The sequence below is a fragment of the Microtus pennsylvanicus genome, chromosome 1 (genome assembly GCF_037038515.1).
Source record: "Microtus pennsylvanicus isolate mMicPen1 chromosome 1, mMicPen1.hap1, whole genome shotgun sequence".
Classification (NCBI taxonomy): Eukaryota; Metazoa; Chordata; class Mammalia; order Rodentia; family Cricetidae; genus Microtus; species Microtus pennsylvanicus.
The window spans coordinates 109923566-109947222 of NC_134579.1; the positions used below are offsets into that span (position 1 = coordinate 109923566).

At 46.3% G+C, this 23657-nt stretch overlaps 1 protein-coding gene across 2 annotated transcripts in view; it reads right to left on the reverse strand.

Annotated features, from left to right (window-relative positions):
- Positions 1 to 23657, reverse strand: part of Tmem132c (transmembrane protein 132C) — a 317389-nt gene that overhangs the window by 46636 nt on the left and 247096 nt on the right. For both annotated transcript variants that reach the window (XM_075978117.1, XM_075978107.1), the window contains exon 4: positions 14908 to 15091. In XM_075978117.1, the coding sequence (XP_075834232.1) occupies positions 14908 to 15091 (184 nt within the window). The remainder of the gene's footprint in view (positions 1 to 14907; positions 15092 to 23657) is intronic.

A 23657-nucleotide genomic window follows, 5' to 3' on the forward strand; every position in this document is an offset into this window, starting at 1 on the left:
ATGGCTCTATTGGTAAGAAGCTATCCTCTCCTCACCCTGCAGGCCCAAAGTCTAAACATACAGGGGGCATACTTTCAGCAAAGATCCACGGGAGAATCCTTCCTTGCCTGTTCCAGCCGCAGCTATTGGCCAGAAATTCTCGGCTTGTGGACGCCTCCCTCCAATGTCTGTGGTCTTGGTGACATCTTTCTGACCCTTATGAGCACATGTAGGTTTAGGGCTCACCATCACCCAGCGTGCTCTTCCCTTGCTCCTCATCTGTGTCCCATCTGGAAACGCCTGATCTACACATCTGGAAACGCCTGATGTACACATCTGGAAACACCTGATGTACACATCAGCCACAGCCACAGGCAGCACAGGTGAGGACTTGGACTCATCTCTGAGGTGCAGCACCCACCAGACTGCAAACCTCACTCGGTGCCGGGAAAGGCTGTCCGTGGCTACCGTATTATTACAGAGAGGCAGACGTGGACTACACACCACCTAGGCGGGATGTGGGAGGCTGGGATGAGGGTGTGTGCAGCAGGACAGGAACCCAGGTGGCTCCTTCTGGAGGATGGGTTCCAACCAGGGGTTGTTTCATGGTCACTGACCCTCAGAGGGTGCACTTTTCTGTTTCTTGATTTAACCTCATTTCCTCTGAGAGTGAAGCACTTACACATGTACACTGGGTATCTGTGATCTCCCCTGCTTCTTTCTTCATTCAGTTTCCCTCTCCCTTGTCTTCCTTCCTCCTCCTCTTCCTTCCTCCTACTCCTTGTCCCACCTCCTCCTCCCTCTTTTTTCTCCTACCTTCTTTCCTTCCCTTTTCTCCTCATCCTCCTCATTCCTCTCCCCTCCCCGCCTCATGTTTTTGAAACAACTGTATTGAGACGTGACTAGTGGGGCACATGTATAGTTAGTGCTGTTTGGAGGAATCAGAGCTGTGCCACCCTCTCTACAATGAGTTTGAGTGTATTTTATCACCCCACAGATATTTTGCCTCCTCTGGCTGTTACTCCATCTTCCTTACCCTGGGCTGTCACTAAGTCGTTCTTGGTGTCTATGGATTTGTTGATTCCTTTTGCTTAGGATGATGGTTTGGAAGATCAGCCTTACTCTAGCACATGCCTGCAGTCCATTTTTTTAAACTGCCAAATGATTGCAATGCTCTTGAATTGAGTGGTACAATTGCCGAGCGGGAATCATAAACTCAAACGGCCATATCACTGAGCGCTTCCTAGGATCCAAGCTCTGTTCTAATCACACACATTATTTCAATTGAGATGACTTCAGGGGTTGGACAGGAAAAACAAATGGGTCCACTGGACTTGGGGAAAACCGTCACAAGTGCTGGCTCAGTCCTGGTCCACGGAGGGTGGGGCACAGCTTCCACTCAGCAGTGCTAATGGCTGCCTTGTGGGTTATGGATTGCCAGGGACTCTGTGCTTTCCAAGAGAAGCCAGGGTTGGGTGTGGTGGCTCCTAACCTTAACCCCAGGAAAGGCAGGCAGATCTCTGTGAGTTTGAGGCCAGCCTGGCCTGTAATAGTGAGTTCTAAGACTATATAGGGAAACCCTGTCTCAAAAAACCAAGAGACGGGAGTGTGTGTGTGTGTGTGTGTGAGAAACCAGCTGTGTTTGTGTGCAATCTTTCAACTGGTACATACAGCCAGCAAAATTCATCTTAAGGCAATTCAGACAAAGACTGACTTTTCTACAGCTACCTTCACTTCTATAGCAATGGCTTAAGGTGACAACACTGGGTCACACATATCCCACGAACAATCTCAGAGTCAAGCTGGGAAACCAAGATGGCCTACTCATTCAGGTTTACATAGATTATCCTGGTCTTAAAATCAGAAACGCTGTATCCCAGGAACCTCCCCAGGGCCTAGCAAACTGGAACGGCTGGTCCTGTGAGGTCACAGTTGGTTCCTCTGAGGAGTCTATACCTGAGGTATTGTGGCTGTTCATTTGTGGACACATACTCAGAGTAAATATTTGAACACACAAAGGAAAGATGTTGGTATCTTCAGTCCATTGAAATATTCTCTAGGGCAGTGGTTGTTAACCTGTGGGCCATGACCCCATGAGGGTTGAATGATCCTTTCATAGGGGTCGAATATCAAATGTCCTGTATATCAGATATTTGTATTAAAATTCATAACAGTAACAAAATTATAGTTATGAAGTAGCAACAAAACTAATTTTATGCCTGGAGGGTCACCACAACATGAGGACCTGTATTAAAGGGTCACAGCATTAGGAAAGTTGAGAACCATTGCTCTAAAGATGTCATTTTTGTCTCTTCACTAATCAGATTTGATTTTTGACTGTTCTAAAAGATGATATCACCACTGTGACCCTGACTTCTGTCAAGAGAATAGTTATCAGCAAGACCACTTTTGTCGACACAGTCATCACCATCATTATCACTATGGTTACATTATCAGCAACATCAGTATCATCACCACCACCATGATCATCAGCATGGCCACTACCATATGTACATCACTATTACTAACATCATTAAGACCTTTAATTTCATTAAAGTACTAAATTGGGCAGCTCTGATCTCCAGACATTGTGTTTGCTAGCTTTGGCTTTGACTCTCTGGTTAGGTACTCCAGGACCACACAGCCACAGACAAGTTGTGGTTGTGATGATGATGGTGATGATGACAATGATGGTGGTGATAGTGATGATGATGATGGTGATCACTTTGATGATGGTTGTGGTGATGATGGTGGTGATGATGATGATGGTGATGGTGATAATGGTGATGATGATGGTGTTTGTCTCTGAGGAAGACTATCTATGATGGACACTGTCAAAGTTTGCAACAATGATGGAGGAAGGTCATTGGCTAATAAAGGAACTGCCTTGGCCCATTTTATTGGTTAGGACATAGGTAGGTGGAGTAAACAGAACAGAATGCCGGGAGGAAGAGGAAGTGAGGTCAGACTCGACAGCTCTCCTCTCCAGAGCAGACGCCTCAGAGAGATGCCATGCCCCAGCTCCGACCCAGGATGGACTTAGGCTAGAATCTTCCCGGTAAGACCGGTGCTCATAAATTATTAGAGATGGGTTGATCGGGATATCAGAATTAGCCAGTAAGGGCTAGAGATAAAGGGCCAAGCAGAGATTAAATGAATACAGTTTGTGTGTTGTTATTTCGGGCATAAGCTAGCCGAGCAGGCGGCTGGGGTGTTGGGGACGCAGCCCCGCCGCTCCTATTACTACACAACAAAAGTATCTTTATACATCATGAATCTATAAAGGCATTGCCCAAACTGTAGAATCTTGTTCATATGTGAGGGAAAGTAGGTGTATCTAGCCAGTAGGCCTTCAAAGGGCCAGGAGGGGAACATAAGCCAGCTATGAATCAGCTATGCTAATCCAAAGATATAAACTCCAGTGTTGTGCTGGATGCTTTCAAAGGCCTTGGGAAAATGAAGGCATTCTCATGGTTCCTCTGGTGCCTCGGCATGATACGTTTTTATAAATCATCTCAATTAAAGCACCCCCAAATTATGGATGGCATTTCTTTTGCTGACTCTGAAAGTGCCACCATTCCTATCTAGATGTGACAGGCCACAGAAAAAATAGGTCACATAGAAGCAAATATTCATGGTAAACTTGGCCAAAGGTCCCTGTAGAGAATTCTACTCTGCCAACTGTGGGATTTGGTGGGGACTCCGTGGCAGGGGAGGCCTCATTTTGGCTACAGTGTTTTTCAGGAGCAGAAAAAGAGGAGATGAACTGGAGAAAATTCCCAGGAATGAGACCACAGACTTGGCTTCAGCAGGGCTGTGGTATAGAATGAATTCTGCCAGGACTGTGCGTTCAGTCTCTCAGCTAGTCCCAGCTTCTGAGCACAGGGAAGGACCCTAATGTCACAATGAAGTCGAGCCCCATGAGTGCCTTGACCAGCTATCAGCTCTTGAGGGGTTGGCTTTACCTCTCTGAGCCTCAACCTTCTCAGCCGAAAAATGGGAGTAGCATGTGGCACCTTGGGGGACTTTGAGATGATGAAAGGAGAGATGCTGAAAAGGGGTTGAGACTCTAAGGTGTTCAGTCATTGTTGCTGTGTGGGGTTTTAGGAGGCGGGAAGAATTCCTACTAAGTCAGAAATAGAAAGTCAAGAATGAGAGAGATGGTCTGTGCTCCATGTGCACTATAGCAACACGGTGACAAATGAGACATGAAGCCGACGGCAGTGCCCCTGAAAGTTCAATGGATAAAGGAAACCTGGTCCATGGGTAGGAAATACTATTTATTTGGCTATGGAAATAGAAATGCTGATATGGGTGAATCTGGGGGATATGGTGTTACTCCAGCAGACCAGATGCAGGGCAGATGTGCACGACTCCATTTGTGGAGGGATCTAAGATGCCCCCACACGTAGGAGGAGGGAGGAGAGAGAGTCGTGATTGGTAGAGATGCTGGAAGGGGTGATGGGAGTATCCATCAGTGGGAATGAGACTCCAATTTTGCTGGAAGGGCAGGTTCCAGGTATGTGATCTATAACATAGGGCTTGTAGCTAACCACAAGGATGCTATGGGTATACTTGAAACTTTGTTAAGAGGACATTCTGAGCTGGGGAAATGGCTGACTCAGCAAAGTGCCTGCCTCACAACCATAAGAACCTAGGTTCAAATCTCAGAACTTACTTTAAAAATCTGAGCATGATGGCGCTCTCTCTCTCTCTCTCTCTCTCTCTCTCTCTCTCTCTCTCTCTCTCTCTGTTCCTTCCCTCTTTCCTTTTATCTATCTATCTTGAGATAGAGTCTTACTCTGTAGCCCTGGTTGGCTGGGAACCTGCTCTGCCCGTTCAGCCTGTTAAAGGCTGCCCTTGAACTTCACAGAGATCTGCCTGCCTCTGCCTCCTGGGTACAGAGATTAAAGGCATGCCAGTAGTGGCATAGAACTGTAATCCCAGGGTTGGGGATGTACAGAAAGGTGGACCCAGCCTGGCCTGTTTGGTGAGTTCCAAACCAATGAGAGACCCTACCTCAAATAATGAGGCTCATGGTTCCCCGGGAACAGAACCTGAGGTTGATTTCTGGCTTTCACATGCAAGAATCCACATGTATATATGTGCCAACTCATGAATAAGCACACATACACACACAGAAGATATCTCATGTTAAGTGTTCTGTGTGCACATGCGCACACATATCCACATGCACAAAGAACAAAGGCACGACATCTGATTCTGTGACAAAACACCTGAAGTATTTAACTTACTAGCAAAAGAGGAGACAGGATTGCGATAGGAGGACATGGCTCTAAGAATCTGTTCACTTCATGGCAGCCGGGGAAGCAAAGCCAAAGACAGACAGCTCGGGTGGCCATAGCCCCTTTCAGGAAGTCTCTCATCCCTGGCCAATGAGCTAACTTCCTTCCAGTAAGCCCCACCTCTTAGAGGTTCCAAAACCCCCCACAGTGCCATGGGTTGGGGAACATGCCACTGGGGACATTCATTCTAGTCATTAACAGAAAAGAATTCTGGGAGGCAGTGATATGTTTAGTGCCCTGGTTGTGACAGTACATCCAAAATCATCAACTTACAGACTTTTTTTTTTTACTCCTTCATTATAATTCAACAAAGTTATCTTCTAAACAAAAGTGGTGAGAAACTTTGAATAACCCACATCTTAGGTAGGGTTTCTATTGTTGTGAAGAGACAGCATGACCATGGCAACTCTGATTAAGGAAAACACTTCACTGGGGATGGCTTACAGTTCAGAGGTTTAGTATACTGTCATCATGGAAGCACGGTGGCATGCAGACAGACATGGTGCTGGAGAGGTAGCTGAGAGTTCTACATCTTGATCCACAGGCAGCTTGAAGAGTGGCTAACACTGGGTCTGACTTGAGCATCTGAGACCTCACAGTCCACCCTCGATGACACACTTCCTCCAACAAGGTCACACCTCCTACTAGCACTACTACTTGTGAGCCTATTGGGACCATTTTCATTCGGATCTTTACACCCCATGAGGTTGGTGGAAGAGGCAGAACTTGCTTTCCTTGGGAATGGACTGGGAGGGCATGGAAGAAGGCAGGTCCAGACGGAGCTCTGAGGGATGGTGGCAGATCCTTGGAACTTGCACCCTCAGCTTAAATCTTTGCCACCATTGGCAGACAGCAGGGGAGAGCCATCAGAGAACAGCTTCAGGAAGGAGCCGGATTCCGGCTGTGCCCTGGCTTCTCAAAGGTCTCCTGAGAGGCAGAGCCAGCCTCGGAAGTGGTCCAGGGCATTTTTCATCACTGTGCAGCATCTCAGGGAGGCTGCCGGCAGCCTGAGGTTAATGCAGATGAAGTTGGAGGCATGTGTGGGACATGGAGGCAAGGAACTATTTAAAGGGAAGGAGGAACCATCCTACCTGTGTGTTTGGAAGGCAAAGGGAACACTTTTCCATAAAATAAATGAATGTGCTGATTTTGACCTTTTAAAACTCCTTGGCAAAACCCAGAAAGAGGGGGGGTAAAACCCTCTTGTTTCATTTAGTCATTCTTGTATTAATTTCTAAGGCAAAATACCAGGTTTAATTCTCATTAAAATCTGTACCCACCTAAGGTTCTCAGAAATAGAATTCCATTATCCATTCTCTCCAGTTTCTACTTTCAAGAAGGCTTGGTGTGCTGGGATTCAGGAAAGCAGGGCTTCTGTGCCTCTGAGAACTTCCCCTCCCCTCCCCTCAGGACACAGGGCTTTAGCTTAGCAGCTTGCCTGCTGGACTCAGAACGCTGCCGCACACACCCTGTCTGAGGTAATAACCCACAGCCTTGGAAGTGAATTTTAGGTCTGATCCCAACACATGCTGTCAAATCCCCTCCGGAGTAATGGATGGCTTTCATTTCTGTGGACGGCCGCATGCCTTGCCCTCTGGTGTCTGTCAGACAAGGGTGGTGTGCTTGGGCAACCACGGTGGTAACACTTGGGGAGGGAACTACATATAGCTTATGCACTGGCTTCTTGATTAATCCTGTGGGTTGTTTCTCATTTTTAAAGCTTTATCTTATATATATGAATGTTCTGCCAGCGTGTCTCTTCCAATCTTCTTTCTAAAGCCCCTTCAGAAGGCAAAAAAGAGAAGGGACACCCTGAGCCGTAGCCACTCACAATGGCATAGAGAAAGCAGAAATGAAAGCCCTTGGTTTGGTGCTAAATCCTAAAGTATTATGAAGATGAATGAGAGGTAAACTGTTTCCATCTAATGAAATTAGGGTGTGTGTGTATGTGTGTGCATGTGTGTGCACACTTGAGCGTGTGTGTGTGTGTATGTGTGGTATCTGTTTAATGTATGTTTGGTGTGTCTGTATATGTGTGTATTTGTCTGTTATAGGTGTGGTGTGTGAGTGTCTCTGTGTGTAGGTGTGTGGTTTGTACATAGGGTGTGTGTGTGCATGTGCATGCCTATGCAAGCCTGCATACATGTGTATGTGTGTGTGCCTGTTCTTGTGTTTCTGAGTGTGTATATAAGCTAGAGATTGACCTTGGGTGTCATCTTCTATTGCTGTTAATCTTAGTTTTTGAGACAGGGTATCCTTGAACATGGAACTCCCTAATTAGGCTAAGCTGGCTAGCAAGCAAGTCCCAGGATCCTCTGTTTCTCCCTCCCCAGTGCTGGTATTACCACTGCATATTGCCATAAGAGCCTTTTTTTAAAAAAAAACATGGATTCTGGGAATATAAACTCAGTGTCTCCTAAGTCCATCCTTCCGTTTCTTCAAGTATCTACCCATACATCTAATCATCCATCTATCCATCTGTGGTTTGAATGAGAAATGTCCCCCACAGACATGTATTTGAACACTTGGCTCCCCAGTAGGTGGCGCTGTTTAGGGAGGTGGTGGAACCTCTAAGAGCAGTGTTGGGGGCTGTACGTAGCTGAGGATAAGCTTTGAGGGTTCACAGCCTCACCTCATTTCTAGCTCTTTCTCCCATCTTCACGTTTCGTGGTTGAGATGTGATCTCCCAGCTTCCCTCTCTGGCTCCCTACTGCTATGTCTCCCTGACATTATGGGCTTTCCCTCTGGAACCATAAGCCCAAGAAAACTCATTTTCCTTTAAGTCACTTTTGGTTATCTCAGCAACGGAAAAGGAACAAATAAATTATCTTCCTCCTAATCCATCACCTAACCATTTACTCATTCAACAGCTCCTCATTAAGTACCTACTGTTTACCAAGCTTTGTTCTAGATGATACAGAGATCCCTTCCTCTCCTGGGGAAATCCAGATACTGAATCCAGAAGTGCAATGCAATACTCTACAGTCATTCTGTGAGAGAAAAATCTAGGCAGGCTGGGTGACTGGGACATTCTTCTTCTACTACTTTTTTTAAAAAAAGATTTATCTATCTATCTATCTATCTATCTATCTATCTATCTATCTATCTATTTACTTATTTATTATATGTGTATGGTTGTGAGCCACCATGTGGGTGCCTGGAATTGAATTCAGAACCTCTAGAAGAGCAGTCAGTGCTCTTAACTTTGTAAATATTTCCATAATAAACACCCCCTGTCACTGGCTTCGGGGACTTTCCTAGTCCAGGAGAGCCTCAACTCCACATCATTACATTTTCAAAACTGCAATCTCCAAACAAGGTCAGGTCCACACTGTGTTGGGAATGAAGAGTTAGGGGGTTGGATTGCAATGGACTCTCTTGGGGGATGGGATATTCGACCTACTCCCATCAGTTACCTCTGAATGCCACCTGCCAAAGAGCCCAAGATCAGAATTCTGTGGGGGCAGTGCCCTCAGCCTTGGGGGTGCAGTGCAACCAGCCTGGTCCACACAGGTCACTGAGGTGGAGTGAGTCTCAACAGAAAGGTCAAGCTACAGGCCTTATTACACCTGTGCCATGGACCCCTGGTACCCAAACTCAGATCCCTTTAACCAGCCCACTGATGGACAGTTGATTTTCTTTTGCAGAGATTATCCTGCACCACAGAAAGTCCAAGAACAACCCCAAGTTCCCATGGCATGCTCAGGTCAAGGAAAATGACTTCATCATAAGCCTTATCAGTAAAGGGTGATGATTTGAAACTCATCAAAACTTCAAGGAACTTGGCCAACATCAGAAAATCCAATCAAAATATCTCAGTCATGGAAAGACAATTTCTTGCATCTGCTAAATGGGAGAGCTGTTTTTGTCTAGACAAGACCTAAAAGTTAGGGTTTCTAATTTTAAAAAAAAATTGAGACAATGTCCTACTATGTAGCTCTGAGTAGCTTAAAGCTTGCTTTTTAGACTAGGCTGAACTTGAACTCTGAGTACTATGTGGGAGCCCATATGTGACTCCATTTGGAGTCATTTCTGATGTAAAGAAGTCATTTGAGTTCAAGCTTGCCTGCTCTGCTTTTTCCTATAACCTTGAGGGCTATGAGAGACTTCTGATTTAGCCTGTGAGAAAAGAACACTCTATCTAGTAGAGTATATACTGCTGACGACAAACCTCAGGAATATCAAGATAGAAAGTGAGGCTGCTTCTGGGCAGCAAGCACATGTTGGAGAGGAGGCTGCTCACTCAAGGACAGGAATGGTCTTGTGGTTAGATACTGACCGGCCATCTGTGCTGTGCTTTGTTCTGCTTTTGTATATAAGCAAGTTCTGAAATAAACTCGGGGCTGTTTGGCTGTTTTGACATGACCAGACAGACCTCCAGATTCTATCCTGTCTTCTGTTTCTTCTGACTTTCCTTTGGCCTCGAGGATCTCCTATCCAGGAATCCTAGCTGACCATTGTAGGAATGGGCTCATACAGAACTGGGATTAAGGACATATGCCATCCTGCCTGGACCTACAGTACTGAGATTAGGACATATGCCTTCATGTTTGGCCCAAAGTAGGGGTATTTTTCTCCCATTAAAATTTTTTTTGTAGGGAGACACTTTGGGACAACAGATCCCCTCACATTCATTCAGCCACTGGTCAAGTCCCACCTCTCCTATGCAAGATCTATCCAAGGGGGCAACCCCACCAGCATGTCAGGTTATCTAAAGCAAGGGGTACCTGTTTCCTGCCCACTCCTGGATGGATATAGTGTAGGAGCTCCATGAGGCTCAATGAGTTCTATTGAGAGTCTATGGTCCTTTATCACCCCCTTTCTCCCGTCACAAGGAAATGCGTCTCACTGAGCCCATACCTGACTTCTGTTCCTGCCTAAATAACTCAGATGAATACTTATTTTTTTTTTGCATAGAAGAAATGATTACCCCCATATATATTTGACAGTTCATGCATTTCTCAGTTTCATGCTACCCACATGGACCTGGCATGTTCTTGGTCTTTACTAGACTCTTACCCCAAGCCTGTTGTGGGTATGAGGAGGGTTCCAGGTAGGGAGAGGGTCCTTCAGGGAAAGGATGCTGATGGGAAGGGCAGCCTATAGCTGTCTGGAGATGGTGCTGAGCAAGTTGCATTGGAACAGGCTGCTAGGGTTTAACAGTGCCGTTCCTTAGAGCAAGCAGCACTGCATGGGATGGACAGGTTCCTTGTCTGCGCTCTTTCAGACCCTCGTGTGCAGCCTGCTCCGTGCTTGGGGGAGACAGACGCTGAGGCCTGATGGTACAGTCTGCGGGGTGGCATTCCTGTCCCCAGCTTTCTCTCTGCACTGAAGAAAGGTTTGGGAAGATTTAATGTTGAAGCAAGGACTTTCAAGAGAAGCAAATTCCTCTTTAATAACCCCTGTCAGACCTTTCTGAAGGCTGTTTTCTTTAAGATGAACAGTATCCTGGGAAATTTACTTATTTGCTTTCCCTTTTATGAACATTTATTTTATTTTTATGTATGTGTGTATATTCAGATGTGTGTGGGTGTCCCTTGTGGTCAGAAGAGGATGCTGGATCCCCTGCAGTTGGAGTGACAGGCAGTGGTGAGCCACACACTGTGAGTGTTGAACTGAACTGGGGTCCTCTGTGAGAGCCGCAAGTGCTCTTAACCTCCAAGTCATCTCTCTAGCCCCTATTTGGTATTTTCAAAGACTTAACCAGCTGCCAACAGGCCACAGGGGGCTTTGCTTCACAGTGTTTGCTTTTTTTCTCTTTCCCGTTTGAAAACCTTTAGCTCAGCCCCTTATTCCCAGCTACTTGGGATTCTTTTTCTTTATTTTATTTTATTTTATTTATTAAAGATTTCTGTCTCTTCCCCACCACCGTCTCCCATTTCCCTCCCCCTCCCCCAATCAAGTCCCCCAAAGAGGGTCAGCCCAAAGAGCAATCAGGGTTCCCTGCCCTGTGGGAAGTCCAAGGACCACCCACCTCCATCCAGGTCTAGTAAGGTGAGCATCCAAACTGCCTAGGCTCCCACAAAGCCAGTACATGCAGTAGGATCAAAAACCCATTGCCATTTCACTTAAAGAAAACCAAGAAAGCTACTTGGGATTCTGAGGGAGGAGGATTCAAGCTGAAGGCTGGAGTAGGTACAGAATGGGTCCAAGGCCAATCTGGGCAACCTGAGACCCTGCCTCAAAATAAAAACGATGGGGTTGTAGCTCAGTGGTAGGGAGGGTGCAGAGTACACATGAGGTCATAGGTTCAATCCCAGTATTAAAAAAAATAAAGTTTCTCATCTTTGAGTGTATCTACAGTTCTGTTCCTACTTACTGTCAATAAAGATTATTTTTTGGGGGGGCTAGTTATAAATTTACTTAATCTTGTTTTACTTAAAAACACTTTCAGATATGCTTATCCCCTTTCTTGATAAATAAATGAATCCCCAAAACATTATGCTACTTAAAAATGCCCATGCCACACTTGATCTTAGCCAAAAGGCTGGGTGGTAGTGGTGTATGCCTATAATCCCAGCACTTGGTAGGCAGAGACAGGTGGATCTCTGTGAGTTCAAGGCCAACCTGGTCTACAGAGTGAGTTCTAGGATAGGCTCCACAGCTACAGAGAAACCCTGTCTCAAAAACAGGAATAACAACAAAATGCCCATGCCAAAACCTACTTTTTAAGGGTCTCTGAGCCATTTCATCTATGGCCTTTTCATTAGCACAGAGTCTTATATAATTTTCGAAGCAAGGGCTGGTCTGGAACTCGGAATCCTCCTGCTTCAGTGGAGTACTGGGATTATAGGTGTGCACACCCACATCCCACTGACAACTGTTCCTAGTTCTCGATGCTGCGTCCACAGCTGAAGTCAAGTCCTGTATTCCGGGCAAGCCCAATACTGGCAAACACCCAAGCCTAGGGTCACACAGAAGCTGCATGCATGCTGGCCCTATAGATATGTCACTGCCAGCAACCGTGGCGTGAAGCCAATCTGAATTCTCCTGGGCTAACTTGCAGACAAAAGGATTTGGGGTGTGACACAAGGAGCGATTCCTACTTGTCCTAAAAGCACCGTAAAAATACAATCGCCACAATAATGACATCTCATTTCAAGGAGTACGTACGTGTTGACAATGGCCTGTAATAACATCTTACATCCTTATAATGGTTTTGCTTTTCAAAGTATTTGAATGTCTTATCTTTCTGAAATAGGCAGGGTAGGAATTGGGCACTTACGTTTCATAATGGATGTTGGCATGAATTCTAGGACACAGCTCTGCAATTTTTTCCCCCGAAGGGCCACATAATAAATATTTAAGGTTTTTTTTTTTTGAGCATGAAAGCAAAACAGTTTAAAATGTAGACTTGAAAATGGAGTCAAGGTCAGGCTTCAGGGGGAGGGTTACTTGAGATTATGGTACACATTCAAAGTCGAGAACAAACCATGTGTGGTAGAGCACACCCATAATATCAGGACTATGGAGTCTGAGGCAGGGAGATTGAGACTTTGAAGTGAGTCTGGGTTATACAATGAGTTCAAAACCAGCTGATCTTCCTAATGAGACTCGTGTGGCTCAGAGGTCAAGCGCTTGTCAACTGTGTACAAGGCCTGGAGTTAGTCTACAGCATCCAAAATACAATATTACAAGCAATTATTCTCCACCTTCTCTCCACATTAGCAAATGTGGCAGACAACACGTGGGCTGATGTCTGTTGTGTCTGGCTAGTATCTCTCACCTTACAGTGAGAGTCAGATTTTCCCATGATGCATCATGCCTGCCTATTCTGCGTCTGACTGTATACTCGCCTAGGGTGATGCGGCTTTAGGCCTGGCAAGCAGAGTGTAGCATCCACTTTGACTTTGATGAATGGCTGAAAAGGAGCACATAGCCATGCCAGGCCAATGCTTCTAAAGATTTATTCGTTTTTTATTTTCTTAAATTGTATGTATATGTGTTCTGTGTGCATATATGTGCACATTTAAGTACAGTACCTTCAGAGTCCATAAGAGGGCGTCAGATGCCTTGATCTGGAGTTACAAGCAGTGAGAGCTAGGAACTGAACTTGGGGGCTCTGGAAGAGCTGAATAAGCCTTCTTAACTACGGAGTCATCTCTCTAGACCAATGGTTCTAAACCAGAGCTTCTCCAGGGGGCTTGCTGAGTGATTGGCTGTGAAGGTCTCACTCTTCCTTCTGGGATAACACCATTATGGTCCTTTCAGGGGTTACCTGATGATATGGGCCAGGAGCACCCAGGGAGTGGTCTGCAGACAGCACTAATGACCCTTCCTAGGAAGTCTTAAAAGACTCCAGGTAGATCTAAAGCAATGTGCACTCGCAGGTGTTTGAGAAACACTTTAAGTTCAAATTGAGTTTGTTGAGTTTGTCTCCTATGTATACTGAAGAATCCTGATCAATTCATCTCCAATAATCTTTTTAAAATTTATTTATTGTGTATATAGTGTTCTAGCCACCAGATCTCATTATAGATGGGTGTGAGCCATCATGTGGTTGCTGGGAATTGAACTCAGGACCTCCGGAACAGCAGTCAGTTCTCTTAACCTCTGAGCCATCTCTCCAGCCCCTCTTATTAATTAAATAGGATACTTGCTGATAAGAGCTCATCAGTGAGAGTGACAGGAGCCCAGCATGTAATTTGCAACACAACCCTGTCACAGGTGGGATGAAGACGTGCTAGGTTCTGTGATTCCGATGTATTCTGCTGACATTTTGACTATTGAGAGCCCAGTCTGTGGTCCAAGGGAAGTGGGATGAAGCAGTTGCCCCCTTCAGGAAGGGGGCAGGGAGGAGTTGGGAATACCTCTCAGGGGCTGCATGACACAGGGTCCCCTTCTGTCTTAGTTTCCTTTCTATTGCCATAATAAAAAAACACAACCTGGGGCAGAAAGGACTTACACGGCTGACAGGTAACAAACCATCATGGGGGGAAGTCAAGGCAGGGACTCAAGCAGCTTGTCGTGAGTCACATTCACAGTCCAGAGCAGAGAGGAGAACGTTCATCCATGCTGCCTGCTTGCCCATGGACAGCCCACTTTTTCCAGGACTCTTACACAGTCCACGAAACTGTGCTACCCACATCCAGAATGGGTCTTTCTGCCTCAACTGAACATCAAGACAATCTCCCACAGACAAGTCCATGGGCCAACATGGCTTAGACAATTCTTCATTAAGACCTAATTCTTGGGTGATTGTTGGTTGTGTCAAGTTGGCAGTTAAAACTAGCCAGCACACGTGCCGTTCACATAATGCCATATAATCAAGATAGCTAGTGGACTCAGGTCTCTGAGATTTGCGGTCACTTATTGCCACAGCCTCACCCAGCCCAGCTCACCCTGACCAGGACACAAGGTAGCCTAAATTTTGTATATAGATAGGAGCGAAAAAGAGAGCTGAAGTGGTTTAAATTAGAAGTAAGCAACAAGGACTTTGGTATGCGGACGTGGCTCATCTGAGAAGCTTAGCTAATAAAAGGCAATGTTGCCACTTCCAAGGTAGAGGAAGATGGAGTCGCTTATACATAAAGTCACTGCAGTGATGACCTGGAAAAGAGGAAGTATGCAGGGGCACTGTTTATCAGTAGGATGCAAGGGCCGTCATGACATCATGACTTACCATAGCGAGGGGGACAATGGCGACCAGGTCCTTCTGGCTGATGAAGATCTCAGACACAGCGATGTCTGTGGTCCCCTTCCTGGGGTACTCCACCTGCCATGTGATGGGCTGTGTCCCGGAGAGGCTGCTGAAACTGGCGATTTCAAAATTCATCTGCATGACCTCGTTGAATAGATTGCCGCTTCTGGAAGGGAACGAAAGGAAACGGCCTTAATATGATGATGCTATTCGAAGGCTCCTTCTCTCCCTTTACCTCCAACCCCACAATTGTGCTCAGGATCAGAGGATGAAAAGACCACCTCTCCAAGACAGCTCCAGGCACTTGAAGCATGACGTCACTTTCAAGTTAGAGAGTGGGGGGCTAGGATAGAGCAGCACCCACAAGCCATGGACCTAAACTAAAATTCTTATATGCTGAGCACTGATCAGTGTGTGGAGGGGTGGGGTCTTCGAGTTGTTTTTGAGACAAGGGCTCACTTCATAGCCATGGCTATCCTGGAGCTCACTCTGTAGACCAGGCTGGCCTTAAAACTTGTAGAAATCTCCTGTCTTGATTTCCTGAGTTCTAGGATAGTATGGCAAGGTAACACTTGTTGTTTTTGTTTTTATTTAGTAGGATTAAACTCCAAAGACATGCTCAGGTGGGGAATTGCAATAATACATCCTTTTAAAACTGACCCACGGATTTGGGATGTAACTCTAGTGGTAGAGTGCTTGCTGGCATGCACAAAACCCCTGGTTCGATCCCCAGCACTGGATCTACTAGGCACGTTGGTGCACACCTGTAATCCCAGGTCTTAGGAAGTTGAAGCAGGTAAATGGGAGTTCAAGGTCATCCTGGTTACAGTCTGATTTCAAGGCTAACCTTAGATACATGAAATCTTGTCTTTTTTTTTAAAAGGTGATATAATCCCTTTCCCCAATTAACAAACTCCAGCGGTGATATGGACTCTGCCATGCATGAGCCTTATTCATCCAGCTCTGTAGTTCATACCCTCACTCAGAATCTGACTCCCTCAGATGTCCCCTTCTCTGCTTGCTGCTGGAAGATAGAGACAAAGAAAAGGAGTCAGTTCATCCTGTGGTCAGCGCTTTTCTGCTTTCTCTGAGATCTGCCTTGAGGAGGCCAAGAGCCCCTGCCTAATTGGGTGTGTGGTGATACTGGAGGGGGGGGAGGGAGGGAGAGAGAGAGAGAGAGAGAGAGAGGGAGAGAGAGAGAATGAGAGAGAGAATTAAACACGTAGGCAATCCCAGAGAGTGCCAGGAACCACTGCTTGATAAAAATCAATGGTGTGGATTTACAGATGTAACTCTTGAAAAAAAATTTCAAAATTGGCTCAAAATAAAGTAGTTACTCCAAAGTAAATAAATCCCCTCCAGTAGTCACAGCAAATTTCAGACCATTGGAAACCCAATTTTCCAAGCCTCTTGTCCATTGGACTCGTCTGTAAGAAAATGGAGCCGATGAATGAGCTAAACGCCAAAGGGACTTTAGCTTCCCAGCCTGGGGGTAGGGGGAGAGATTTGAGTACCTATATCATAGTCAGCATGGGCAGCTCAGTGCCCGTGGAAGCAAAGAGACTCCAAAATGAAAAAATGAAATTCTGAATGGGGAAGCCTCTCCCAGGAGAACAGCGTAGTCTGGTTCGGGCTGTATTTTACCCATTTTGTTTCAAGTGCTGTCTTGAACAGAAACGGAAACATCTCTTTCCCAGGCTGCCCACAGAAACTGCTTTCCAATGAGCTCTCCATGGTGCTGACGAGTATGGATTTGAGCCTGAGTTGACTTGAGAAGTGGGGACTGAACAGTGAGCAGGATAGGAGGAGAGAAAGACATGGAGGCATGATGGGCAAAAGCGGGAAGAAGGGGGTGCATAGCTAGAATCCTAGGAAAACCAGCTCTTGAGAAATCTATGCCTCACATTCAAACACACACACTGCTGTCTTGATCGGTTGTGCTAGTGGCTCCCATTCAGGGTACCGAAGGGGATATCTGATCAGCTGAGATTCAACACACTAACACAGAGCAAGGACCCGGCCTCCCCTGATGTTGCCTACAGTTAATACAAAAGACAGAATTCAGAACCCGAGACATAAGGGTAGCATAAGGGAGGGAGAGGCTTAGGAAATCTGTCCTGTGGAAGAAGGCAGCACACTTGGATTTGACTCTAGAAATAAGCAAACAATGGGGTGAAGAGATGGCTCAGTAGTTAAGAGCATTGACTGCTCTTTCAGAAGGCCTGGGTTCAGTCCCTAGCATCCACATGTCCGTTCTCAACCATCTGCTCCAGGGGACCTGATACCTAATCTTTTGGTCTCTGTGGGCACCGGGTACATACATGGTGTGTATAGACATATGCAGACAAAACACTCATATATATAAAATAAATATTTTAAAAAAATAGGGCTAGAGGGATGACTTGGTCAGTAAAGTGCTTGCCACACAAGTACGGACACTGGATCCCTGGAACCCATGTAGAACAGCTAGCTAGCTGTAGTGGCATATGCCCAGCACTCCAGTGATTGGAAGACAGAGAGAGGAGAGTCCTCATGGGTAACTGAATAGGGAGTCTTACAACTGCCTGTAACTCTGGTTCCAGAGGATCTCTGTCCTGGTCTTCATGGGCACTTACATACATGTGCAAGTACACATAAACACACATATAAACATGTGCACAATTAAAATAAAATAAATCTGTAGAAACTGAAGAGATGATTCAGAGGTTCGGAGCATGCGATATATTTTTTTTCCAGAGGACCTGAGTTTCATACTCGAGACTCCTACCAGGCAATTTATAACTAACTATAACTCCAGTTCCAGGGATTCAGATGTCTCTGACCTCCTTAAACACCCATACTAACATATCCATACCACCCCGCCACACACAGAGAGAACTAAAAAAAAAAAATAAACGTTTAAATAAAAGCAACAACGAAATTAAATGGGCAGCATGCTGATGAATGACAGTGGAGACTGTCCTCTGGTTTCCATATGCAAAATGTGCACACCCATCTGCACATATGTCTATAACACACACACACACACACACACACACACACACACACGCACACACACACCGAACCAAGCAGACAAGTGGCCTTTACTTCTATCTAGTACTCCATAGCCTAAAACCCTGCAGGGGCAGGTAGTGACATGGGGAGGCAAATGAAAGAAAAAGAGAGTCGTTCCCTGCATATTATGTAGATGACAATGACTTTGTATAAGGTATCTGAAACCTAGAAAGGAACCCGAGTTTTTGCAGACTGCAACCCCACCAATAGTTTAACTACCTGAGAAGTTGGGAGAGAAGCAATGGATTCTCAAGTCTACTCTCCACAAAGATAATGACAATGTTAGGTGTGGACACGCAGAATCATGACAGTTACGGACGGTCAAGGTTAGACATTGCAGCTGTGCACAGAAAGCTTTCTCCGTGGGCACCAGCCTCCCCACTCCTGTCCTCTCCCCGTCTTGGTGTTTTCGCTGAGACAGGATAGGGAGATGTTCTAACCACAGGTTCTAGAAGCAGACATGTGGCTGCCTGAACTATGGCTTCACTATGGATTGAAGAGACAGCTTAGGTAAGGTACTCAACACATTAGCTCTCAACCTAGGGGACTGGAGTGAGCCAGCCGAGGAGCTGTACACAGATTCTGACACCTGTGCTTGTCCAGTAAGAGTTGTTGGTTTTCCTGGGTGGGGCTTGGACACAGAGTCATGAGGATCTCAGATGACTCGAATGTGCCATTCACGCTCAGGGTGAGTCTTCTCTCGTCAGTAAAACCTCTACGAAAATGTCCTCACGGACGCATCCAGAGATGTGTCTAGCATGTGATTCTGAGTCCGCTCAAATTAACCATTCCCGGGACTGAAGAGAGACACCAAGTGCAATGACAGCAAATTAACGTGAAGTTAAGCTCGGCATAGGCATTTCTTGAGCCAACCTTCCGTGCCTGTGGATGTGACCCACAATCCTTTCATCTCGCCAGTTCTGACAACAGGACCCCTCGCTTCTCTGTTTCCTCAACCTCTTTCTCCTTCCTTTTCTTGGAATACCCCACCTTGGCCACAGGTGTGCTTCTAATTCAGGCTGTTGACAATTATCTCCCATGAGGGCAATTATTTCCCACAGTGTCTCTTATCACTCTGCTCCCCACAGCCCATCCTCTCATGTCACTGAACCCCTGATGCTCGGGATTCACCCTTCATTTACATGGCCACACAGCCCAGTATGCATTTCTCTGCACTGGGCAGTTCACCAGTTCATGCTCCCTAGCCGCGGTGGCCTGGTGTTCTTCCATTACCTTCAAATGACACGTGGCCATGCTGGCCTATGGGACGTACACAGTCAATGTTTGCTGAACGAATAATAGATGAGCGACGCCTCCAGGAGCCTGGCGTCCTGATAGTCACACTTTCCCTTCCAGTTGTCAGGTTAATATTCATTTCTACTAAGGAGGGGGAGAGTCTCCATTTTGTTAGAACAGAGGACAGGGGCACGCTTCGAAGCTATCAGCTTTTCCAGAAGGGCTGAACCCATTCCAAGAAAAAAAAAAGAAGTAAAAATCAGAGTCAGTTGGAGCCCTTCCAGAGAAGACATGCTCTGAGGTCCACTCCTAAAACTTTGCATTTTCCAAATATCACAGAGGACAGACGCTGGATCCACTCCAAAGCCTGCTATTGAATTTTACGCCTGCTAAGCTCTGCTAAGTACATAATGAGGACTCTGAATTAACTATGCAAAAGTGTAATTTACAGTTAATGTTTGTAATTGATGAGTTGCGGGTCTCTGTGGCAGCGCTAACTGCTGAGACGAAAGGGCCCTGAGGGGGACGAAGGCAAGTTTTTTAGTTCTGGAACAGAAGGCTTCCTCTACCCATGCGCTCTCCAGTCATCCATCCATCAAGCCCTTAGGAAGCACATTCCTGCCAGGCACCCATTGGAAACACTCAGAAGCTGAGTGTCGGAAACACTTCGCAGTCACTGTAGCTGGCAGTGGGCGGGAGAGCGCCTCGGAGACCTCCCAGACTCCCGCTGTCCACTCCCCAGTTACTTGGCTAAAGACACAGAGAAGAGCGGTCCAACCGATACATATTAGCAAGCCCTGGGGCTCCTTTCTTGTCCCAGGATTCTCTCCGTTGGCATCCAGTGGAGTGACATTTTTCCAAGCAGCAGGAACTCAACTAGGGCTGAGAAGTATGGTGGTTTGAACTGTCCCCACCCCCACCTCCCAGACTCGTAAATGTGACACTTAGTTCTGAGCAGGAGATACTGTTGGGGGGGGGGTGTCTTGAGACTTTTGGGAGGCAGGTCCTCACCTGAGGAAGTGGGTTTTGGGGGTGGTGAGTCTTGAGGTTGATAGCCTGACCCTGCATTTTGTCTGGTCATTGTTGATTGACAGCCGGGTGGAAAGAGCTGCCACAAGCTCCCACAGCAAAACAGCCCCTGCTCTGCCTTGTAAGCATTAGCCATGGAAAATAACCAGGGGCTTCAGCACTGTGTGTTAACATCCAGCACGGTGCTCATATCTACCCACCTCCTAACCTGGCAGCAACCGGCTTGTACACTGAAATTTGGCCAAGTAACTTTGGGAAGAAGTCTCTGCTTCCCTGGTCTCCTGGAAGCCACAGCATACTCCCTTGGCTATAAACATCTGGTGCTCAGACACGGGGGTGCCCAGCTTTATAGGCATCAGACACCTTAAACAAATGTCCTCCACCAGACCCTGCATGAGAATCAGGTAAGGGAATAAAAGAGGCAGCAGATGAAAAAATAGTGCGGAATCCAATGATATTCCTCACTCTGCTTTGCTAGCCATTGGGATCTCCCTAAAAGGAATGTTCACTGGGACAGCAGCCCCTCCCTTTGGGCACCACACCCAGAGCCTAGTGTCCCCAGAGCAACTGTAATGGGGAGAGATAGGAAGCGGGGAAGCTGCCATTGCTTAGCTGAGGCTCTCCAGTGGGACTTCCAATTTAGAAAAAGCCTTTCTTAGGTGTCTTGGAAGCAGCTGGAATGGAGGAAAAAAGAGGCTGAAATGAACCACATCCTTTGAGAAATCAGTTTAAAGGCTGTAATTTTGGCTTAGAGTAAACTCTGTTTAGGGGACTCCTAGTCGGCAGGCTGTGGGGAATTGGATAATACTGTGTTCACACTGGAGATGGGAAACATCATCCTGCTGAAAAATGGTTTTGGTCCCAGGGTCCTCCTCATGCTGAAGTGTGACAAAACAGCCATGACAGCTGGGTCTTTGCGCTCTCCCTGTCTGGGAGGGACAGCAGCGGTGGGTCTTCTAGGTGCTGGGCTGGGAGGTCTCTGGCTCCCTTCATCTGCAACAGGCAGTGTGTATTCCCTGAAGAAAGATGAATTGTACATCTGCAATGTGCAATGAGACAGAGCAGCAGCAAACTGATGGCTGTTTCTCAGCTCGAGCGTCTGTGCGAGATGGAGGAATACTTACTGACGACAGCCCAGCTAGCCACCAGTAATGGCCTCCTGAGCACATGCCCTGTACACGGACCCTTCTGCCTGGCCTTTCCAGCCTCAGGGGCTGCTGGGAAGGGGTAACACCATGAAGGAAGGGAAAATCGAGGCAGAGGGGGATCTCCAGGCACTGCAGAGGCACCAGAGCCTGTAATGAAAGGCTTCTGTTCACACCTGACCTCACTGCTTCTCTTGTCTTGTTTTCTTAACTGGTCTCAGAATAATCTTTAGGATCAGAGAAAGGACCCTCCCATATCTTTAATGCTTTGGTATCATCGTGGGAACCTGGGTTCTGACTCCACCAGATAGGCAGGGCAGGGTGGGAGACACAGTGAGATAAAGACAGAGAGAGGCAGAGAGAGGTAGAGAGAGAGAGAGAGAGAGAGAGAGAGAGAGAGAGAGAGAGAGAGAGAGAGAGAGAGGGAGGGAGGGAGAGAGACACATAGGGCATGTCCTTGGAGGAGGCGCCTTGTCTACAGCTACTTCCTATGGTTTTCTTTCTGCGTCCTGGCTACCAGAGTGTGAGCCACGTTGCACCACATGTCCTGCCATCGTGAGAGCGTCTTCATCTCACACCCAGAATGACAGAGCCCGCTGAACATAGACCAAAGCCTCTGAAACGATGAGCCAAAATAACTTGGCTGTTTCATTGCAGTGATGAGGAACTGCATGCTACAATTCTTTTCCCTTAGTGTGCGTGCACGAAGTCTGGGGTTGAAACGAAGAGCACCGACTTCAACTTGGGGCCCCCAGGTCCTTGGCTCCACTTTTTTCCCACTGCTTATAACTTCTGCACCTCAGCTGAACAGCAGCTCCTAAGCAGGGGTTCAGGGGAGCAGTAATATCCAGGCATGGAAAGGGGCTCCCATTAATGTAGCAAGTGTGAACCCAAAGGTATGGCCTCAAGGACAGGAACTGGGTTCAGCTGCAGCTAATTTGAAGCAAGAAGAGCAAACAAAGGCAAAGACGCAAAGCGTGGGCTTCAGGCTACTTCCTTCCCTCTCAGGGACATGACTTCATGTGGCTTTTAAGAGACACATGCCTCCACCAGCAGCTAGGCAGCCTAATCAATATTTGCCTCAGTTTATTTTGAAAAAGTGCAGGTTGGGGCTTCACAAAAGAAAAAGAGAAAGAAGAAAGATGGAGTTGACGTGGAGGTTAAGCCTCACACATCACTCAGGAGTAGTTAAGTATCCATGGCAGAGTGGTGGTTTGATTTGTTTATGTAATAGTGGAAAAGTACAAGCCTGAATCCCATCTCTCCCTGTAGCTAATAGTCACTTTTAACCGTAACAGAACAAAATTCTGGTCTTTGCAAAGTAGGTCACAGATTGCTAAATATATTCTACTAAATATAGCTTTCTAATATGTATTGTGTACTTATAAAAGCTGTATTTATATAAATACATACCATAAATCACATGTAAGCATGTAGCATATATTTACTATGTATGGTGCTAGCAGATATATTTGGCTATGGTAATTATTTAGCATTTTTTGACATTTCCAACACTCACACGGTAACAAACAAAACTGCAAACACCACACAAAACAAGAGGCTGAGAATTAAGCTTCCCTCCTACTCCCAACATCACATTTCTTAAATCTTCTTATGGAGCTTCCCAGAGGTCGGCTTTGCATTTGCAAACCCATCCTTCTTACTGTCTTTGCATGTGTGTGCATGCCTGTGTGTGCCTATGTTTTAAGTGTGCAGGAGCCTCGGTGTCTCCTTTAATTGCTCTCAACGGTAGGGTAGGGTCTCTCACTGAAGTAGGGGCTCGATTCAGCTAGTTTACGTAGTCAGCTTACTCCCAGGGATGCCCTGGGCCTACCTCCCAGATTTTAATATGCGTTCTGGGACCCCAAACTTTGGCCATCATGATTTATACACTGAGCCATCATCCTGGCTTATAAATATATTCCGTATAGCTTTATTTTTAACATTAGTCATGTATTTATTTGTGTGAGAATGTGTGTCTATGTGCCTGTGTGCCCCCCTCTCTGTGTATTGTTGGTGCATGCCACAGCACACATGGGAGTCAGTTCTCTCCACTGTGTGGGTCCTGGGGATCAAACTCATGTCAACAGGGACAGTGGCAAGCAGCCTTGCCTACTGAGCCATCTTACCAGACCCTTTTTCTGTAACTTGATGGGGGAGAGTCTTCTGTTTTGTGTTAATTTCACTGATTAAATAAAGAGACTGCCTTGGCCCTGATAGGACAGAAAATTAGGTAGGTGGAGTAGACAGACAGAATGCTGGGAGAAA